General features: G+C 39.8%; 2 protein-coding genes across 3 annotated transcripts; one reads left to right on the forward strand and one right to left on the reverse strand.

Annotated features, from left to right (window-relative positions):
• Nucleotides 1–2,680: 2,680 nt before the first annotated feature.
• On the forward strand, nucleotides 2,681–5,550 carry LOC106082482 (DNA replication licensing factor Mcm3). Its single transcript, XM_013245031.2, has 2 exons — nucleotides 2,681–3,194; nucleotides 3,253–5,550. The coding sequence occupies exons 1-2, from the start codon at nucleotides 2,851–2,853 to the stop codon at nucleotides 5,381–5,383; spliced, it is 2,475 nt and encodes an 824-aa protein (XP_013100485.2). The 5' UTR covers nucleotides 2,681–2,850; the 3' UTR covers nucleotides 5,384–5,550.
• Nucleotides 5,551–6,374: 824 nt separating this feature from the next.
• LOC106082255 (peroxidase) lies at nucleotides 6,375–16,873 on the reverse strand. 2 transcript variants are annotated; one of them, XM_013244649.2, is made up of 8 exons: nucleotides 16,767–16,873; nucleotides 16,133–16,704; nucleotides 9,631–10,336; nucleotides 9,375–9,540; nucleotides 9,135–9,308; nucleotides 8,863–9,061; nucleotides 6,515–6,620; nucleotides 6,375–6,453 (listed from the first exon to the last, which is right to left on the reverse strand). In XM_013244649.2, exons 1-8 carry the CDS (start codon nucleotides 16,829–16,831, stop codon nucleotides 6,381–6,383), a joined length of 2,061 nt encoding a protein of 686 aa, XP_013100103.2. In that variant the 5' UTR covers nucleotides 16,832–16,873; the 3' UTR covers nucleotides 6,375–6,380. The 2 variants fall into 2 exon arrangements, with proteins under 2 accessions (XP_013100103.2, XP_013100109.2); XM_013244655.2 differs by lacking the exons at nucleotides 6,375–6,453; nucleotides 6,515–6,620 and having other exon boundaries at nucleotides 8,977–9,061; nucleotides 9,121–9,308.
• Between the last annotated feature and the right edge of the window lie 2,432 nt (nucleotides 16,874–19,305).

Below are 19,305 nucleotides of genomic sequence, written 5' to 3' on the forward strand. Positions count from 1 at the left end.
CGATATGTTTTCTTTCCAAGATAGCAACTCTTGAAAGCTTCACACATCGTGTGATACGTACGAAACATTAGCTGTATTCGGGAACTCTAAAATTTGTGCACAAATTTTTACTGGAAGTCGTTCGCGTACTTTATTTGCCAGCAGAAGAGAGCTCGATAGAGAGCAAATTTTGACAGTTAGAAAATAGAGAACTGCAAATTTCTACTGAGACTTTTTTTGCCATCAGAAATTTGCAACTTTAAACATATATTTTGTAAAGGTCAGCTGTTTTATGAAAAACAGCCGTTGCATAAAAATACAGAAGCTAACGCCAAAATGAATGAAAAAAGCAGAGGCAAGCAAAAAATATATATATTATTTATTGGTAATTATTGAATTTGTTTCATTTTTATTCACTTTTAATGAAGATTCATGGCACCAGCTAGTGTTCAGGTACAGAAAACTCGACAAATAAAGTCGTAATTTCAAGTCGGGTGTTCTCCATTAGAAGGTCAGTGCAAAATTTGCGGAATTATTTGGAATATCTAAAAAAAACGTTATATCCTTCCAGACACCAAGAAAGAGCAATTATCGGTTTCTTAAGTGTTTTGATGGAATCATCCTCCTGGGAGAGCTACGATGAAACCAAGCCCGTTTCTTTAAATTTCTTAAGGAGGGAAGATGCTGCCATGGGATTGAGTGAGTCTAGCTGATCAGTTTAAGTGACGCACAGTGCAAATTAGTCTGTCAATTGTGAACGGATACAGAAATCTTCAATGATAACAAAGTGTCCGTAGCCGCCACATGACCAAATAGAAAGCAATTTATCTGGAATTTTCACTGGAAGTCGTTCCTGTACTTTTGTTTGCAAATTTTTTAAAGAGGGTAAAGTGAATCTTACACTTCTGCAAATTTTTACTGGAAAATTACGCGAACAGATCTATTTACAGACTTGCACCAGGATGCACTTATAAGGTGAGGTCATGTGAACAGTTGAGTACAATTTTTTAACTTTTTGTTTTGATTTTGTAATAAATCTAAATGTCAAAGGTTTAATAACACAGCTGTGATTTTTTCTAAAATCTTGAAAAGATGTTCTATTTGATTCGATATTCCACACATAAGCAACAAAACAGTGTCAGAATTGCACTAATCACTGATTTTGGCAGATAGTGCACTCAATATTTGCATTCTCTTTGTTGTTATATTCTTTCTCGCATATTCTCTGCTCATTTGCGATCACGTATACACACACAAATTTATTTGTGTGTGTGTTGGCAAAACGTCGATCAGCTTGATGACAAGATGGCGGATTTCACCATATGATTTGTGGTTGTTTTACAAACAACCATTAATTGTTTCGCCATGCTACTAAAGGTAGTTTCATTTGGGGGAAGATTTTTGTTGTTGTGCTAAAGACGCTACCTCTTAGTTATACCATGACTGGTACTAAAGCTGGAGTTACATTCTACGCGAAGCACTTATGCTTGCTTAAGCAATCAGTTGCGCCCACATGCATTCTTTGGGTTGAGTAAAGGTCAGGATTCACTAGTAGAAGGTAAGGTCACTTTCGCAAACATAAAGTGGATAGGCCCCATGAACATAATTAAGGATGTCAAATCTGCCGATTGAAAATGTTATCAAATAGGAGAAAACGCAAACAATGAATTAATGTAAAAAGAGAACAAGTTGACATCCTCAATGCTAAGTACTGACAAAAAAATTATATCAGCTGATCCCTTGGCTAAACTTTATTCAGTGAATCCTGAGTTAAGGTGTAGTTACATACATAGCGCAGCACTTATGCGTACTTAAACCCCGTTAACACTGCTCTTTAGATCCGGATTTAATGGCTCGATCATCTGTTTTCCCTTTATGAAATCAGCTGGCGAGAGCCTTATCCGGATATAATTAGCAGTGTAAACGGGGTTTTACGAGTGCATGTCAGAAAAAACTATATGTTGTGCAAGTCAATCTCTTGCATTTTGGGCAAAAAAATCGTTGGATATCATCGCACGATAGCGGTAACCATTTACAGTTACCTTACGATTCGCATCATCTTTGAAAAAGTACTGTCGAATTATGCCACCAGCCCATAAACCGCACCAAACTTTTTTGAATGCATTGGCAGCTCTTGCAATGTTTCTGACTGATATTTCAAGATTAAAAATTCTGCTTATTTACGTACCCATTGAGCTTATTTACGTACCCACTGAATGAAATCAACAAGTTTTTTTGCTTTAATATTTATTATTTAAAAATAATAATCACGAAAAACTTCGCGAAAAGCGAACATAGTACCGCCCAAGATATATTCATTTACAGGTAGTGGCAGTTGCCCAAAAACAAAATATTTTGTGCACTATCTGTCAAAATAAGTGATTAGTGCAACTCTATTTACAGTTTACAAAGAAATGTGTAATCATTAACTTATAGATATGGAAAACACGTTCTGTTCCAAATAAAGTTATAAAATGAGAAATAAAGTATGAAAAATTAAAAAAAAAATCAATGGAAAGATAAAGTCGGTGTGCCGTGTTTAAAAGCTGTTATCAACACGTAACCACAATGAGTACGATCTTGATTTGCCGTCTAAAAGGATCATAAAAGCAATACGACACGAAACCAACTAATTTTGGCTAAAGTTGTCAGCATTGCGCCTTGACAGTTTTGCGCATTGTTATTTTCCCGCCAAACCGCCCATTGTATTGTTTGCTTTGCTTCAACGCAACGCTAGTGAATTTGTTTTGTGTGAATTATTTTTTTCCATTTGCCGTATTATTTTCCGTAAAACGCTTGAAGCGTGCACATCGCAGGAGCTGGTTTCTTTTTGTTTACATATTGCGTCAGTTATATTTTGGTTGGAGCTAAATGGCGGAAGCAGAACAATACATTAAAGACATACAACGCGAGTACGTTGATTTCTTGGACGATGAGGAGGATCAGGGCATTTACTCAGGGCATGTCAAAGACATGGTTGCAGAGAAAAGTAGGCGCCTCATAGTGAACATTAATGACTTGAAGAGAAAAAATCCCCAACGTGCCGTGGGATTGTTAAGCAATGCCGCTGATGAGCAATTGGCATTTGGCAGGGCGTTGAAGGAGTATGTTTCCACTGTGGATCCAAGCTACGCCAAGGAGCACGAGGAATTTTTTGTGGGGTTTGAGGGTTGTTTTGGAAATCGCCATGTAACCCCTCGTTCCCTTACATCAATGTAATTTTTTTTATATCGAAGATGTTTAGATGCCATTTATACATTTCTTCATTTTCAGGTACTTGGGAAATATGGTTTGCGTGGAGGGTATCGTGACAAAAGTTTCTCTCATCCACCCTAAAGTTGTGCGCTCTGTCCACTACTGTCCGACTACACGAAAAGTTTTGGAACGCAAATATACCGATTTTACTTCATTTGAGGCTATGCCTTCTAGCTCTGTGTATCCAACCAAAGACGAAGATGGCAATTTACTCGAAACTGAATATGGACTTTCGGTTTATAAGGATCATCAGTCATTGACCATACAAGAAATGCCAGAGAAGGCGCCTGCTGGCCAATTGCCGCGATCAGTGGATATAGTTTGTGACGATGATTTGGTAGACCGTTGTAAACCTGGTGATCGTGTGCAAATTGTTGGGAGCTACCGCTGCCTCCCTGGAAAGTATGGCGGTTATACTTCAGGCACTTTTCGCACCATCTTGCTGGCTAATAACATATCCCTCCTAAGTAAGGAAAACAATCTGGACATTAGTCGTGAAGACATTATTTTATGTAAGAAGTTGGCTAAAAACAATGACATTTACGAATTGCTTTCCAAAAGTTTGGCGCCTTCTATACATGGCCACACATTTGTGAAACAGGCAATTCTTTGCCTTTTACTCGGTGGAGTGGAGAAATTGTTGCCCAATGGCACACGTTTGCGTGGTGACATTAATGTCCTGCTGATCGGTGACCCTAGTGTAGCAAAATCACAATTGTTGCGTTACGTTCTGAATACAGCACCTCGAGCCATTCCTACTACTGGTCGCGGATCTAGTGGTGTGGGTCTGACAGCTGCCGTCACAACTGATCAAGAGACAGGAGAACGTCGTTTGGAAGCTGGTGCTATGGTTTTAGCTGATCGTGGTGTTGTTTGTATCGACGAATTTGACAAAATGAGCGACATTGATCGTACTGCCATTCACGAAGTTATGGAACAGGGGCGTGTAACTATTTCAAAAGCTGGTATCCATGCTTCGCTGAACGCTCGTTGCTCGGTGTTGGCTGCTGCCAATCCTGTCTATGGTCGCTATGACCAGTACAAGACGCCTATGGAAAATATCGGTCTTCAAGATTCTTTGCTTTCTCGTTTTGATTTGCTTTTTGTTATGTTGGATGTTATCGATAGTGACATTGATCAAATGATTTCCGATCACGTTGTGCGTATGCATCGATACCGCAATCCCAAGGAAGCTGATGGAGAGCCACTTTCCATGGGAAGCACCTATGCTGATTCACTATCGTTTAGCACCAATGGAAATGAGAAAAAAGAAACTGATGTTTATGAAAAGTATGATGCATTGCTTCATGGAAAGTCTCGTAAGCGACACGAGAAGATTCTATCTGTGGAATTTATGAGAAAGTACATACATATTGCCAAGTGCATGAAACCAAAATTGAGTGAGCAGGCTTGTGAAGCCATATCAAATGAATATTCTCGTTTGCGTTCGCAGGAAAGCGTCCAAAGTGATGTAGCCCGTACACAACCTGTAACAGCTCGTACTTTGGAAACTCTTATTCGTTTATCCACTGCCCATGCCAGAGCTCGCATGTCTAAGACAGTAACGGCCGATGACGCTCAAGCCGCAATCGAGCTGGTGCAGTTTGCATACTTCAAAAAAGTTTTGGAAAAAGAGAAGGGCAGTAAACGTAGACGAGCTGATGGTGGATCTTCGGATGAAGAGGCTGATACCGAGAATGCAAGCGAGAGATCACCATCTCGCCGCAGTAAACGCACGCGAGTAGAAACAACACAAGATCCCGGTGTAGACAGTGATGATGAAATTGAAACCCCACAACCGGATGCTGGTGATTTGACACGTCGCGATACTCGCCGGTCATTGCCTGCCAAAAAACCCGCCACAAATGGTATAACACAGTCCGAATCGCAAACTTCAATGGATACAACTTCTGCTTCTGCCTCCACTCCTGCATCTATAACGGATGCCCGGTTGGGCGTATTTAAGAATAACCTTCAACGCCTCTTCCGTGAAGCCCGCGAACAAAGTCTCTCCTTGGCTCGCATTACAGCTGCAATCAATGAGAACAATGTGGAGCCATTTACTGATGGTGAAATAGAGGCAGCTGTAACTCGTATGACAGACGATAATCAAATTATGGTAGCCGATGGCATTGTTTTCCTTATTTAAATTTAGAGCTTAAGAGGTTGCATTTTTTCATTCAATTTATATACATACACACAACTGTAAAGCCGAATACATTTGCCACAATTATTTTTAATATTACCACGTATTTTTATAATTACTCCGTTACTTGTTTTGAAGCAGTTATTCCCAATGGTTTTAATAAATGATAAAAAAAATTGGAAGCAAATGGAGGAAAAGTTTGCACATTTCTGTAATTGATATGCCTAAGGGTTGGCGTAATTTTCAGTTGGTTGTAGCAGTGCAGCTCTTTCCGATCAAAGAGTTCATCGGGTCAATCTGGTACCTACAACCGGCTGCCATGGGCTTGATATACATATTGTCCCCGGCACGGCACGGGATGGCTATGAACTCTGTGATCCGATTTGTGTGGTGTTCATTGTCATCACGAGAAGATCACCTGAGCGCTACCGGGCGCGTCCACAGGTTGCGGATAGTGAAATGCTTCATTTAAGGAGAAGCGGCAATTGCATTCTCGGATAGTCAGCGATATCGAGTGGAGGGTCTCAGTTAGAGGCCGGGCGGCACCGGCTCTTGCTTAAATACTAAGTGCCTTTGATTCTCGATGTGACAAGGCGAGTTATTGGCGTCTTTAAATAACCAATGGTCATAACATTCCCGCGGCGATCGGTCCTATGGATCGGATCGAGCTTGCTCACCTATGGAATTTGACAAGGTTCGCTACGTCTACATACCAATGTGGCTACAACAAGTTAGGGGTTTTTCGGGGGAGGCCCGACTACTGAGGTCTATCTGTACTCTTCTTATTGTTTGGATGGAGGTCCAAGTGGAACGACCAGGGACTGAGGTTTGCTAGACGGGTGCCTTCTACCTAATCTAACGCTTTACAAAATAAATATGTTTCTTCTCAAAAAGTGTTATTTTTATTAACTAAAAGTGATTCAATATAAATATGTACATACTATAAATATTACACAAAAAAAAAAAAAAATAATACGCTGCAAAGCAAAAAGTTTTCGACTTAATATCCCTTACGATTTTGCCACAGTTTCAGGTTCAACTGTGGTATAGATTTGCAAGGCACCAAAACATTTCTAGAAGTAAATAAAGAAACCTTTAGTATCACTCGCAAGAACAATTCTGGTCCATACTTACTCATCATCGGGGAAAACAAACACATTCGATTGTATACACTTTAAGTTGATAGTATTGGCACAAAATAATCCAGCTAAAGTTACTTTCCTAATTTCAGCCAATTGTTCTGTAAAGAAAAGGGCAGAAAGATGTTCAAATTATTATATTAACTCCTTTGGGATAAAGGTAGCATAACAATAAAAGATTCTAAAAACAAGTAAAAAAGCGTTAAGTTCGGTCAGGCCGAACTTTGGATACCCACCACCTCGGGTATATATGTAAACCGAACGAACATTGAGTGGTATAATAAATACAAGTAATTCTTCACTTTTGTAAAACAAAATATTGGTGTTTTTGGAAGCTATATACAAATAAAGACCCATCTGAAGCATATATGATACGAGTGTCGAAAAGCCTAGCATAAGTCACTGTGTCAAATTTTAGCGAAATCGGATTATAAATGCGCCTTTTATGGATTTAAGACTTTAAAGCGGGAGATCGGTCTATATGGCAATGGCGATGGCTATATCCAAATGTGAACCGATCTGGGCCAAAATCCAAAAAGATGTAAAAGGGCCCAACACACAACCCACTTTCCTAAATTTCGGCGAAATCAGACAATAAATGCGCCTTTTATGGGCCCAAGACCTTAAATCGAGACATCGGTTTATATTGCAACTATATCTAAATATGGACCGATTTGAGCCAAATTGAAGAGGGTCAAGTGGCCTAACGCAACTCACTGTCCCAAATTTCAGCAAAATCGGACGATAAATGTGGCTTTTATGGGTCTAAAACCTTAAATCGGAGGATCGGTCTATATGGGGGCTATAGCAAGATATATATTAGGGGCAAAAAAATAATCTGTCCAAAGTTTCAGGCCAATATCTCTATTTTTAAAGATTGTAGCGTGATTTCAACAGACAGACGGACGGATCGTATTAGATTTTTACGACGATCAAGAATATATATATACTTTATAGGGTCGGATATTGACATTTCGGTGTGTTGCAAAAGGAATGACAAAATGAATATACCCCTCGGTGGTGGGTATAATTAACGAACCTATAGGCCAATAAGTCAATCAGACTGAACATTATATATGATAAAGGCAGTAATAAAGAGCCACAGTGGCCCAGAAGTTAGCATGTCCGCCTATGACGCCGAACGCCTGGGTTCAAATCCCGGCGTGAACATCAGAAAATTTGTCATCGGCGGTTATCTAATGCCTTACTAATGCTGGCTTCATTTGTAAGGTATCCTCCCATGTTAAAACTTCTCTATCAGGCTAAAATACTGTGCATGGCGATTAAATCAGCAAACATTGCAAACAACGTTATATTGAAAATTCTGGGGGCGGGGATTCTAAAACTTTTCTGGGGTGCTAAGCCTACCCTCCACAGGCCTTTCTATGGTTATGATGGCTAGGTTAGGTTGGGTTTAAGTGGCAGTCTGCCATCAGACTCACTCATACGTTTTCGTCCATTATGATACCACAGGAACAGAAGAAGGAAGATGCCTTCTACAATAGTTCCTACCGTTGAACCCTCCGGATCGCTTTAACAAGCTCAACAATTTGCAAATGTTCACATCCTGCAAATCAGTCAGGTTCTCAAAGAAATGAGAACCTAAAGTGGAACTTCTTCTTCGATGTCCTCACAGCTTTTGCAAAAGTAGTTACTGGCAACCTTCAGTCTCTCAGCATGTTTCCGATTAGACAGTGACCTGTCATGACGGACACAATGACTGAGACGTCTGTTCCTGCCAGGAACAGTTGATAGTTGGTACCAACTAGTAAAAATTATAATGAGAAAGTAAAAACATCCTAAATTCGGCCGGGCCGAATCTTGGGAACCCACCACCATGGATTCTGCTAAAACTTTTTACCAAATCTACATTAGGTCATAAACGAATTCGAACCATACTTTGCACAATTGTTGGGAATCGTAACAGAACACTACGCGCAATTTCAGCTCAATCGGACATTAATTGCGGCTTTTAGGGCTCAAGAAGTCAAATCAGGAGATCGGTTTAGATAGAAGCTATATCCAAATCTGAACCGATATGGCCCATATGCAATCCCTACATCAATAAGAAGTATTTGTGCAAAATTTCAAGCCTCAAGCTTTACGCGTTCGACCACTATCGTGATTTCCACAGACGGACGGACATGGTAAGATCCACATAAAATATCAAGACGATCAAGAATATATATACTTTGTGGGGAATGAACTGCACTCATTGATATGTGAGAAGTTTGCCCCTGTTCCTTAGTGAAATGTTCGTGGGCAAAATTTGCAATTTTACCATACGACAATATCCAAGAAAGAAAGGCTGTTTTGTGTGCTTAAATAGCAGCATATACTTACCAGGTGTGAAACCACTATGCGCATCATCATGCTCAAAAAAGAAACGATCGGATACACGGGTCGTCAGAAATTGGCTCGTCATAATACATTGAAAGGTTGGTCCAAATATAGCTTCGGGGCTATGTCCCTCCAAGGAACCACCAACGTTTAAGTCCACATCATCTGGCGAAGCATAGAATTTTTGCATTAAAGAAATTTTCTAAAAAAAAATGAAATAAAAAGAAACCAATTTTAAAAAGGTGTTCGACAAAATCTTACATTGTTATATGTACCTCTTGGGAAATTTCAGTTGCAAAGTCGGACCATTTGTATGCCCTAGGTAAACCACAATATTCCCTATAATCATTGTAACTGGCCAGACCGAAATCTCGACCACGCTGAATATCTATAGCCTTCAGATCCATGCCAAACTCATGCAAAACATTTCGACCTAAATAATATTTTATCTTTTTTAGGAAAAATTGAGCCTCTATGAAGCACATGGCCTAGTACGTAGAGTTATTGCGCCTTACCTCCTTATCCATATTATCATCGGCTCGTTTTTGCAGCTGGGTTATTAAACCTCTTACCAAAGCATCAAAATTGCCGTCCATCTGCACCATATCCAGTATGCCTTGGCGCTGGAAATAATTGCTCAACCGCAGCGTCTTGTTATGTAAGCGGTCGGATGAAACTAACCTTGATGAAGAAATTGTTGAATACATTTAATAACACATCTTGAACATACAATACATAAATGCGTCCTCTGACTTTCGGGGTCAAACTTACGAAAACCATCCCGGAATTTGATTGTGCGCATATCGGAAGGCAGCTCCTGCATTTTCTGCAAGTGCTGCAGGGTCAGAGCTTTCGTCATAGTCATTCACATGATCACGAGGCTCAACATCATAGATTAAACCGCTTGAATAGCTGTGCATGCCACCCAAAAGCAGAGGCAACCAGTCGTAATAGGAAATTTTCTGGTACTGGGCTATATTGATTTTTCGTGCGAGTTGAAAGAGTTTCTCGTCCGTATATAGAGGATTTAACTGGGCCAATTCGGTAGCCAGGCGATTGTGTTCTCTCACCAAAATGGTGTGAATGACGGCAATAGTGGGTGTAAACTGATTCCGTTTGTCGGGAATGTCATAGCAATGGTCAACCTTCGACCGACATTCCCCATTAACATTGGGTGTTATGGGTAAGAATTGCTGATGATTGTACCAAACTGTTTTCAACAGTCCCCCTTGATATGTGCGAGTTTTTAGACTGTACTCCAGAGAATTGCCGTACAGAGATGATAAATCCATGTATGGTGTAGTTTTTGAGATTTTTTCGGCATATGGCAAATCACTTTTGGGACAGGAAATATCGGCATCACTTAAGCCACGTGCAAAGCTCATGCAGGTCTTACCCGTTGACAATGTAATGGGACCCTGGGCATGTAATGGTATGGAATAGCAAAGCTTGTGGTTGGGATTTTCGCAGCAGTCACCTATAAAAAGACGATTGGATTTAGGCTATAAAAATTTTTCTTCTCAAAATAAAATGTCGGGCCTTGAAGTCTAACACCGGTTGGTTAAAGTAGGTTTATTTGACAGTAAACATACATTAAAATATAGCTATAAAGAAGGTTTATAGTACTCCCAAATAAACCTGAGTTATGATATAAAAACTGAATTCACTAACGCCGAAATATTTACAACGGCTGAAAAATGTCGAAGAAAAACGAACAAAGCTTCTAAATGTTTGTTTAAATAAAAAGTAACAGTTGAGTAGAGCGAAAATGTTTCCATTTCGCTCCTCACATATATCTACATCACGGAAAAGGATTACATATTACGCATACATTTTAAAACCTTTCAGTTCAAAACCGACTCCAAAGACCCAACAGCTGCGGTGGTGGCGTAAGACCGTAGCATGTTGTCCGCCACTCTTATAGATGTGGGTGCCTTGGCACCTGTAGTTGAGAGCAATGCTTCAAGCGTTCAACCAGTCGGCAGACTAACGAATGAGGAGGAGACGGATAACCCAGAGGGACGCGAAGTTCGTCCTCAGTCTTAAGAAAAGTTGATGATTCCGATGAAGTCATCGCAGCCGAATCGAGAGATGAAGTCAGCTGGATGACGGCAGTAGTGAGCTAATTTCACAAGAAGACCGAAAAAGCAATCCGTACACGACGGAAGAGACAGAGGAGTATCCACCGACAGCACAATCGGGCGAAAGTGCAAGATGCTGGTAAAAAAAAAATTGACATTCCAACCACTTCTACGGAAGCTAGAAAGAGAGTTAGCTCTCCCGAAGAGCATAATAGTGCTAAAACGTTTTCAATAACTCTGAGAAAACCAAGTCAACCCCTCCTCAATGGAGACTCCACAAAGTCGGAACAGGAACGAAGGAAGCGCGCACGGACACTGAGTCTTCATGGAGGACTGTGACTTCCAAAGGGACCCCAAAGCCATCACGGAAGTGGAAGATAGTCGCTGAAAAAGGCAAGGAGCCGCCCTCTTGCTTGAGCACAGAAGAGACGAGCTTTCGTATGCAGTCATCGATATCAACAGTGATTCCGGTAGGATTTCACCAGACCATCGGTCCCAAGGAGACAATCTGGTTAACAAGCGTATTATGGAACATGTGTTGAACTCTAAGAAGGGTCCACACATACAATAAATGAGCTGCGAGTGTAGAGGTCACATTTTGATGCTGCGTCAAAAACCGCGTTGGAACTATCCACACTCTCTGGGAGGGATCAATTCTCGACCTGTTGTGAAAGACGGCGACGGTCTTCACCATAGGATGGGACAGGAAACTTGTGACGGAAAGCATTATGAAAGTCGAATAAGTTTGGTCATGTTGAAAAGAGTGTGCGGGTACTAATCCGCCCCATGCTACTATGGACATACATCTTAGCGAGTAATCAACTTTTTGTGTGGTCTAAATACTAAAAAGTAACCTCGGTACTTAGGTGGAGACACAATATCAGACATGAACCAACTTAGGGGAGTGGTATTGAAAACAATTAAGGATTTTGTAAGTAGCACGGAATTCCTAAATTAAAAGTTTCTTTTTAGAGGTTACTTTCTAGTTTTTAGAGCGCACAACAAGCCGATTACTGGCTTAGGTGTATGTCCATTGTAGCATGGGGCGGATTAATATCTGCACCCTCTTTTCGATCTAACCTAACCTCGAAAAAGAAATCTAAGTCAAGAATTCCGTGCTACTTACAAAATTCTTGTTTTCCATACCACGTCTCTAAGTAGGATCATATCTGCTATTGTTTCCTCACCTAAGTGCCGGTGTCTGCAAGCAATGACACAAGAAATGCTACGACGTCTCATAATCCTCCCCACATGCCCTACACATGCTATCAATTTACACAAGTGAGCTCGTAGCCCTATGTATCCCCTTATGATACCGAAAGCTATATTGACCTCCTTCTTACTTCCTTTCAGTAATAGCCTTGTCTTCCCACGATCCAGATCTCCCACATGTACACTGATCCCAAGTGTAACATGCATCTTTTACCAAGTCTCGATCTTATATTGCCCATCGTCAGAGCCGCCCATATACATAGTCCGATCACGCATCAGCTCCCGCACCGAAATAGATTTCAGTTTCTGCAGAACAACAAAGAGCTCCGACTGAAAGACGGTACAAACGTCCAGAAGCCTAATTACTCCCTGATTCCAAGAAACTCAATGAAGACTTCTGCCCCATGAAAATTAGGCCCTTTCTTGTATACAGAAGGTTCCGGTAAAGGTGGGGTATATATAATCAATCGTCTCTCTCGGGGCACCCAAAGATCAGCACCGCCGCGATACCCTGTATTTCCACCATCATCCTGAGGAGAGTAGAGTTAAACACAGTCCGCTGCCACAATAAACAATCATAGCTAAGAATCGGCAGAAAAATCGCCGCAAACACTTTGTTGTTGTTGTCACATTTTCATATGTAGGTGGCGATTGTCGTCAAGCTTCCGTAGATAAGCAAGCTCGTTCCGGTCCAAAGGAACGGTGGCCATTGGTCATTTAAAGGCGCCAATAAGTCGCATTTCATATCGAGCATCATAGGCACTCAGCATTTATGCAAGAACCGGTGCCGCCCGGCTTCTCACTGGGACTCTCCCCCCGATACAGCTAATTGTCCGCTACTGTCGTTGCAGCTACTCCGTATGGAACATTCCACTATCGGCAACCTGTGGACGCGCCCGGTATCTCGCAGCTAAGCTTCTCGTGACAGCGATGAACACCACACAGATCGACCTTCAAAGTTCCAGCCTGTGTGACGCTCACAGCTATCCCTTGCCGTAACCACCTTCAGTCTCATTTCAATCAATATTTACCAAATTTCAGAACTAGAGCTCCATCTGTAAAGAAAGTACCAAACGGTACCAAGTGCGGTACTTAACGTATGGTTTTCTCCCGTTACCAGTACTATTTTTTCATTTTTTCTTTTCACCCTCATCATTTTGCACCAGATGTCTTTTGAGTAAAATTTCAAAATTCTGCCTCTATTCATCCGCCCTGTACAAAGTTCATCCATCTCGTACCTTCTTGTCACTTTTTTTAGTACCTTAATGTACAAATTTCTAAAAACTCTTATAGCCCCATAATTTAGTTTGCCATAGTGTACAAAAGGTTCAATATTCAGAGCTCTAGTTCAATTAACAATGAAAGTACCAAATAGTATCAATTGCGGTACTAAACGTTCTTCCGTACTAAGATTTTCCAATTTTTTTTTTTACCAAACCTTATTTTTTTCGAGACGCCTTTTAATTTGAGAACATAGTTCTAGACCTATCCATTAGCGTTAGCAAATATGTACCATTTCGTATTTTTTAGTATCTAAACGTACGAATATCACCAAATCCAGCCTAATCTCGTGCCTACGACCCAAGAACAACATCCGTTTGGGCTGGGCGATGATCAGTCAATCAGTCAGTCACTCAACTTCGGGCGCACCTCTTCCGATTTGCAGACTTCCTAGATCTAGATATTTTAGCAGATCGCAGCAAGCAAATTAGGGATAAAAATAAAACACACTTTCTTTGAATTCAAGGCCATATAATACCTAAGTTTTAAGAATGTAGTGTTCCTTGCCAGGATGTCGATTACTTTATAGGATAGCCTCAACACTGTGTTGAGGTAGAGTACGCCAAAGAGACTTTTATGAAGATTGAGTTGTTAACATCTGCAAACTATATCCAGAAAAATACTGTCTGCTTTTTTTTAAATATTTTTTTTTAAACCATAGCAAATTTTTCAACTTCTAAACGAGAATTGTTACATATTTGCTATTATATGCTTTAATCAAAATTTAGGTTAGTGAAGATCATATCTGGCTTAGGGTTTGTCCGATATAGCCCACCTTCGAACTTAACCTGCCTACGGACAAAGAAAAAACCTGTGCCAACTTTCAGCTCAATATCTTAATTTTATATGATTATATTTATATTTAGTCATGTCCGTCCGTCCCTCTGTCCGTCTGTGAGTCCATGTATTCTTGTAATCAAAGTGCAGGTCGTAATTGTTGTTCAATCATCACGAAATTTTGGACATATCACAGCCCAAGGACGGACGCTATTGATTTTGGTAAAAATCGGTTCAGATTTAGATATAGCTCCCATATATATGTATCGCCCGATTTTTACTTAAATGGCCGTAGTAGCTAAAATTTTCAACCGATCTGCACAAAATTCAGCATTGACAGTTTTGTTATTGATCTTAACATATCTTCGAAATTTTATAAAAATCGGTTCAGATTTATATATAGCTCCCATATATATGTATAGCTCGATTTGCACTTAATGGCCGTAGTAGCTACAATTTTCAACCGACATGCACAAAATTTAGCAAGGACAGCTTTGTTTCAAATTTGGATGTAGCACCCATGCATATTTATCGCCGAAAGTACTCTTATATGGCCGTAGTAACAACAATTTTCAATCAATCTGTTTGAAAGCAGGTTCAGATTTAGATATAGCTCTCATATACATATATATTTATATACTGCCCTTATTTGTAATTGTAGGGTAGGTGTAGAGTATTATATAGTCGGCTCCATCCGACTTTTGCCTTTCCTTACTGGTTTAAAGTAAATTTTTTGAACTTTGGAAGGAAACCATAGAACATTTTATAGCCACCACCATTGGGTAGGGGTATACTAATCTAGTCATTCCGTTTGTAACACCTCGATATATTGATCTAGGACCTCATGAAGTATATGTATTCCTGATCGTCTTGACATTTTGGGTCTATCTAGCCATGTCCGTTCGTCCGTCCGTCTGCCGAAATCACGACAGTTTTCGAACGCGTAAAGCTAGCAACTTAAAATTTTGAACAGATACTCAATATTGGTGTAGGTCGTTGGATATTGCAAATGGGCCGTATCGGTTCAGATTCGGACATAGCTTCCTTATAAACCGATCTCCCGATTGGACTTCTTGAGCCCCTGGAAGCCGCAATTTTTGTCCGATTAGTCTTAAATTTAGAATGCATTGTTTTGTTATGTTTTCAACAACTGTGCCAAGTACGGTCCAAATCGGTCTATAACCTGATCCCTTACAAGCCGCAATTTTTGTCCGATTAGTCTTAAATTAAGAATGCATTGTTTTGTTATGTATTTCAACAACTGTACCAAGTACGCTCCGAATCGGTGTATAACCTGATATAGCTTCAATATAAACCGATCTACCGAGTTTACTTCCTGAGTCCTTACAAGCCGCAATTTTTCTCCGATTCGGCTGAAATTTTGCATGCGGTGTTCTGTTACGACTTCCAACAACTGTGCCAAATACGGTCCAAATCAGTCTATAACCTGATATATCCCTATGTAAACCGGTCGATCATCCTTGTTCGGTTCCTAGAAGCTTTAATTTTTGCTGGTTTGACAGAAGTTTGGTATGTAGAATAAAATTATGCCCTTCAACTAAATTGTGTAAATTTTTAGAAGAATTCATGGTGGTGGGTTCCCAAGATTCGGCCCGGCATAAACACGTTGTATAATAAATTTTTTGAATCTTGGAAGGAAACCATAGAGAATTGTTAAATGTTTGCTGTTTTAACTGTCTTTAACTGCTTTTATCAAAATTTAGGTCAATTTAGATCATATCTGGCATGGGGTTTGAAGGGTCTAACACAAATAACTTCCTCATGTTACAGCGAAACTCTACTCGACTAATAGTGCCGTTGCTAGGATATCGGTCAATAGCAGGCTTTTCACATCTCCTTTATGAGTCTCAATTACTCTTCAAAATAATGTTCGTTAAGATACACATATATTTTTCACTTACCCAAACGTGCGTGACTCATAAAATCACTTATGTCGTGGGCCACAAATTGACCCCACTGCATTGTTAGCACTGTTCGGAAGCTATCCAAATAGGTTTCATCACCATAAAGAGATAACGATAGAAGGTGAGCGTTTGGCAGTGCTTCGCCAGATGATGATTTAGGAGGTAGGTATTTGCCATCACTGTATTTCGGATTTAAAATTCTGGAATATCTCGAATTTGCCATACCATAGCCCGGATAAGCCAGATTATTACATGAACCATCGAAGCTCCGATAGGCCAGGGTTTCATTTGCACATGTCTTCGGTGGAAAAGCACATTCCAATCTTACACTTCTCTGAATGAAACTGTTAAGAGTCAACTCATCGTATCGATTATCGTCAGATGGTCTATAATTTTGGCCATTTTCAGGCAGTAAGTTTTGTGTGTGAAAGAGATCTTCCCCTGGCTTTGGCTTTATCAAATTTCGGCTATTTTCCAATTTGTCTAGGTATGGTCTGAGTTCGCCGCCAGCTTCATCTTCACTGATAGCATTTGTTGCCAACGCATGCAGTTCCCCTCCAGAGAATGGGCTGTGAGTGCATTAAATGTGGTTTAAATTTCAATTTCAATTTCGTATTAAGTGCTTACTTACCATCTTTGCTGATAGCTTAACTTTATTATAACTAACAACAATAAACAATTTGCTGGCCAATGCATAGTTTCAAGTTTACGCTCAATGTAAGACGAATGAAGACAATAATGCCGTTATCAGCAACCCACTCTTGTATTTTATATAGACTTTTGATCGTTTTGTCTTACCCTTCGTGTGCTTACAGTCCATAGTAGCTCAGTCTAAGATTCTACGGGAATAGTACTTACAGATCACGTTTTAAAATGTATGCGGAAAACAAGTTAATGGCTGGCGCATTTCTGGGAACCTTCAAAGAGTTCATAAGATTTGCACTGTTTTTTCTATAGAATATCTGTTTTGCAAACTTTTGTCATACACTAGTCGACTTGAAGTTCGCCGGCCGTATTTAAAAAACTTCCTGAAGCCTTAAAAAAGAGTTTATTTGAAAGTTCTATAATGGAAATCTGTCAAATAAACCTATTTCAAGGCTACATTAAGTTTTGTGAATACCAGTGTAAATTTCAACCACATGAAAAAATAATATAAAATCGGAATTATTAAACGAATAAAATCAGAGGAAAATTAATTTTAAACAATTTCTTCTTGTTAGGTATTTATTAATTTAAACATAACTTCTAACTAAACTAAATTTTCCCATGAACATTTCATTAAGGAATACTTCTGTCCTATTAATGACCCCAGTACGATTAATGTTTAAGCTGAATGATAAGGGGCCTCCTTTTTATTGCCGAGTCCAGGGAAAAACCACCGCTGAAAATATTTCCGATGTTCAACGTCATAGGCGGACATGCTAACCTCCGCGCCGTGATCCATTCTTTGAGAATTCTTAGGTTTAAGAAACACACCCTACCATGAAAAAGCACCCCAAAACCATTGTATAGCCTTCATAAGGCCTTTGGAGTATACCTAGGGTCAAGTTGGATGATAACAAATACATACGACGTCTCCAAAGAAGAAACATCAGTCTCAGTGCACTTTAAAGGCTACATAAAGGTGATGAAGGCTACATAAAGTTTTAGGGTGCATTTTCATCGTGTGGTATAGTCTAAACCTAAGAATTCTAATAATGATCCAAAACTTGCCGCTAGGGCCGTAAACCTTGGTTTTTTCTATTTAAAACATAGATTTATTGGTCTCATCGTATTAAAAACCATTAAAAAACTGTCGGAAGATTTCGAGAAAAATGTGGAAGATTTGATGAGTTTTCCAAAATGTATAACAAAATACTTATATATATCTCCCAGGTGTGTGGAGGCCACTGTGGCGCAGAGATTAGCATGTCCACCTACAATGAAAAAATGTTTGTCCTAATCTCAAAGATTCTAGCCAAAGAATAGCAAACTTATTTTGAAGATGATCCATTTTCTAAAGAGGGAACATTCTCTGTGGTGAAGAATATTTCCTTCATATTAAGGATTGTTTTTATTTTAAACTAGCTGGACAGGCCCGCTCCGCTGCGCATTTTTTCACTCTCTTATTTTATCCGAGCCTTATACTGGTACGGTCAGGAAATAAGTCTTGTTTTGGGGTGATGGTACGGCCTTTCAGATATTCGGCCTAATGTGGATATCATATTGGTGCTCTACTCCCAAAAGACCATTCATTTGACCCTTATATTTCTATGGTGAGTGAATATGTCAGGAATGGGGGTGTTTTTGGGTGTGAGGTGGACCTCCATGTATCAGATTCGAGCTCTAGTCTAAAATACCTTTTATATGAGCCTAATATTGTCATTATGGTTTAAATTTCCATTTGGCGGGTTTTGGAGGTGTGGTGGCTGCCCTAGACATCCCACCTTAAATAAGTATACCAAATTTCTGTTTTTGAGTTATTATAAACAAACTAAATTTCGCGTAAATAGACCCACCCATCTCCGACTCTGGTGTTTGTGAAAATAGGTTGAATAGGGAGGGTCCGCCCATTAAAGTTTGTTAGATCTATTTAATTCTCTTGGTTTTGTTGGTGGATTGAAGTTGTCAAACCCTTTGGCCCGAAAACCACATTTGAGCTCCATATTACCTTGAGCCTTGAGTTTAGAGGGCGGACCCTAAAATAATATCAGCATCTAGAGCACGATTTTGTTTGAGCCCCATAATGTCAAGCATTTTGAAGGTGGCGTTTAAGATATTCAGGGCTTCGGGTGTCGTTCAGATCCACACTAATTTTTTTTTTGTATTGGTTATCTACATTCAAGATCATATTTCGAAGCTACCACTTGGGATACTACATTTTTAATGATCCATAGGTCCTCCTGTATCTATCCCAATTTGAGGGTAAAAAGTGTACTCTCCTACCAAAGACTTTTTATTGCAGTCATATTCTATCCTGATCGGCCTTCATATACAATATTATTTTTAATTCCTTTTTTTGGGTAGGATGGGGGGAGGGCGATTGCGCTCTGAAACATCTTTTCGTTTGTTTTTATTGGGGGGAGAATGTCGAGATCTACATGTCCCGCTGAACTGCAGGACGGCAGGCCGTGAACCAAATACTTGAATCCTTAAACCAACATTAGTTATGAAAGCCCCTCACACCCCGA

Source organism: Stomoxys calcitrans, chromosome 2, assembly GCF_963082655.1.
Source record: "Stomoxys calcitrans chromosome 2, idStoCalc2.1, whole genome shotgun sequence".
In the NCBI taxonomy this organism is placed as follows: Eukaryota; Metazoa; Arthropoda; class Insecta; order Diptera; family Muscidae; genus Stomoxys; species Stomoxys calcitrans.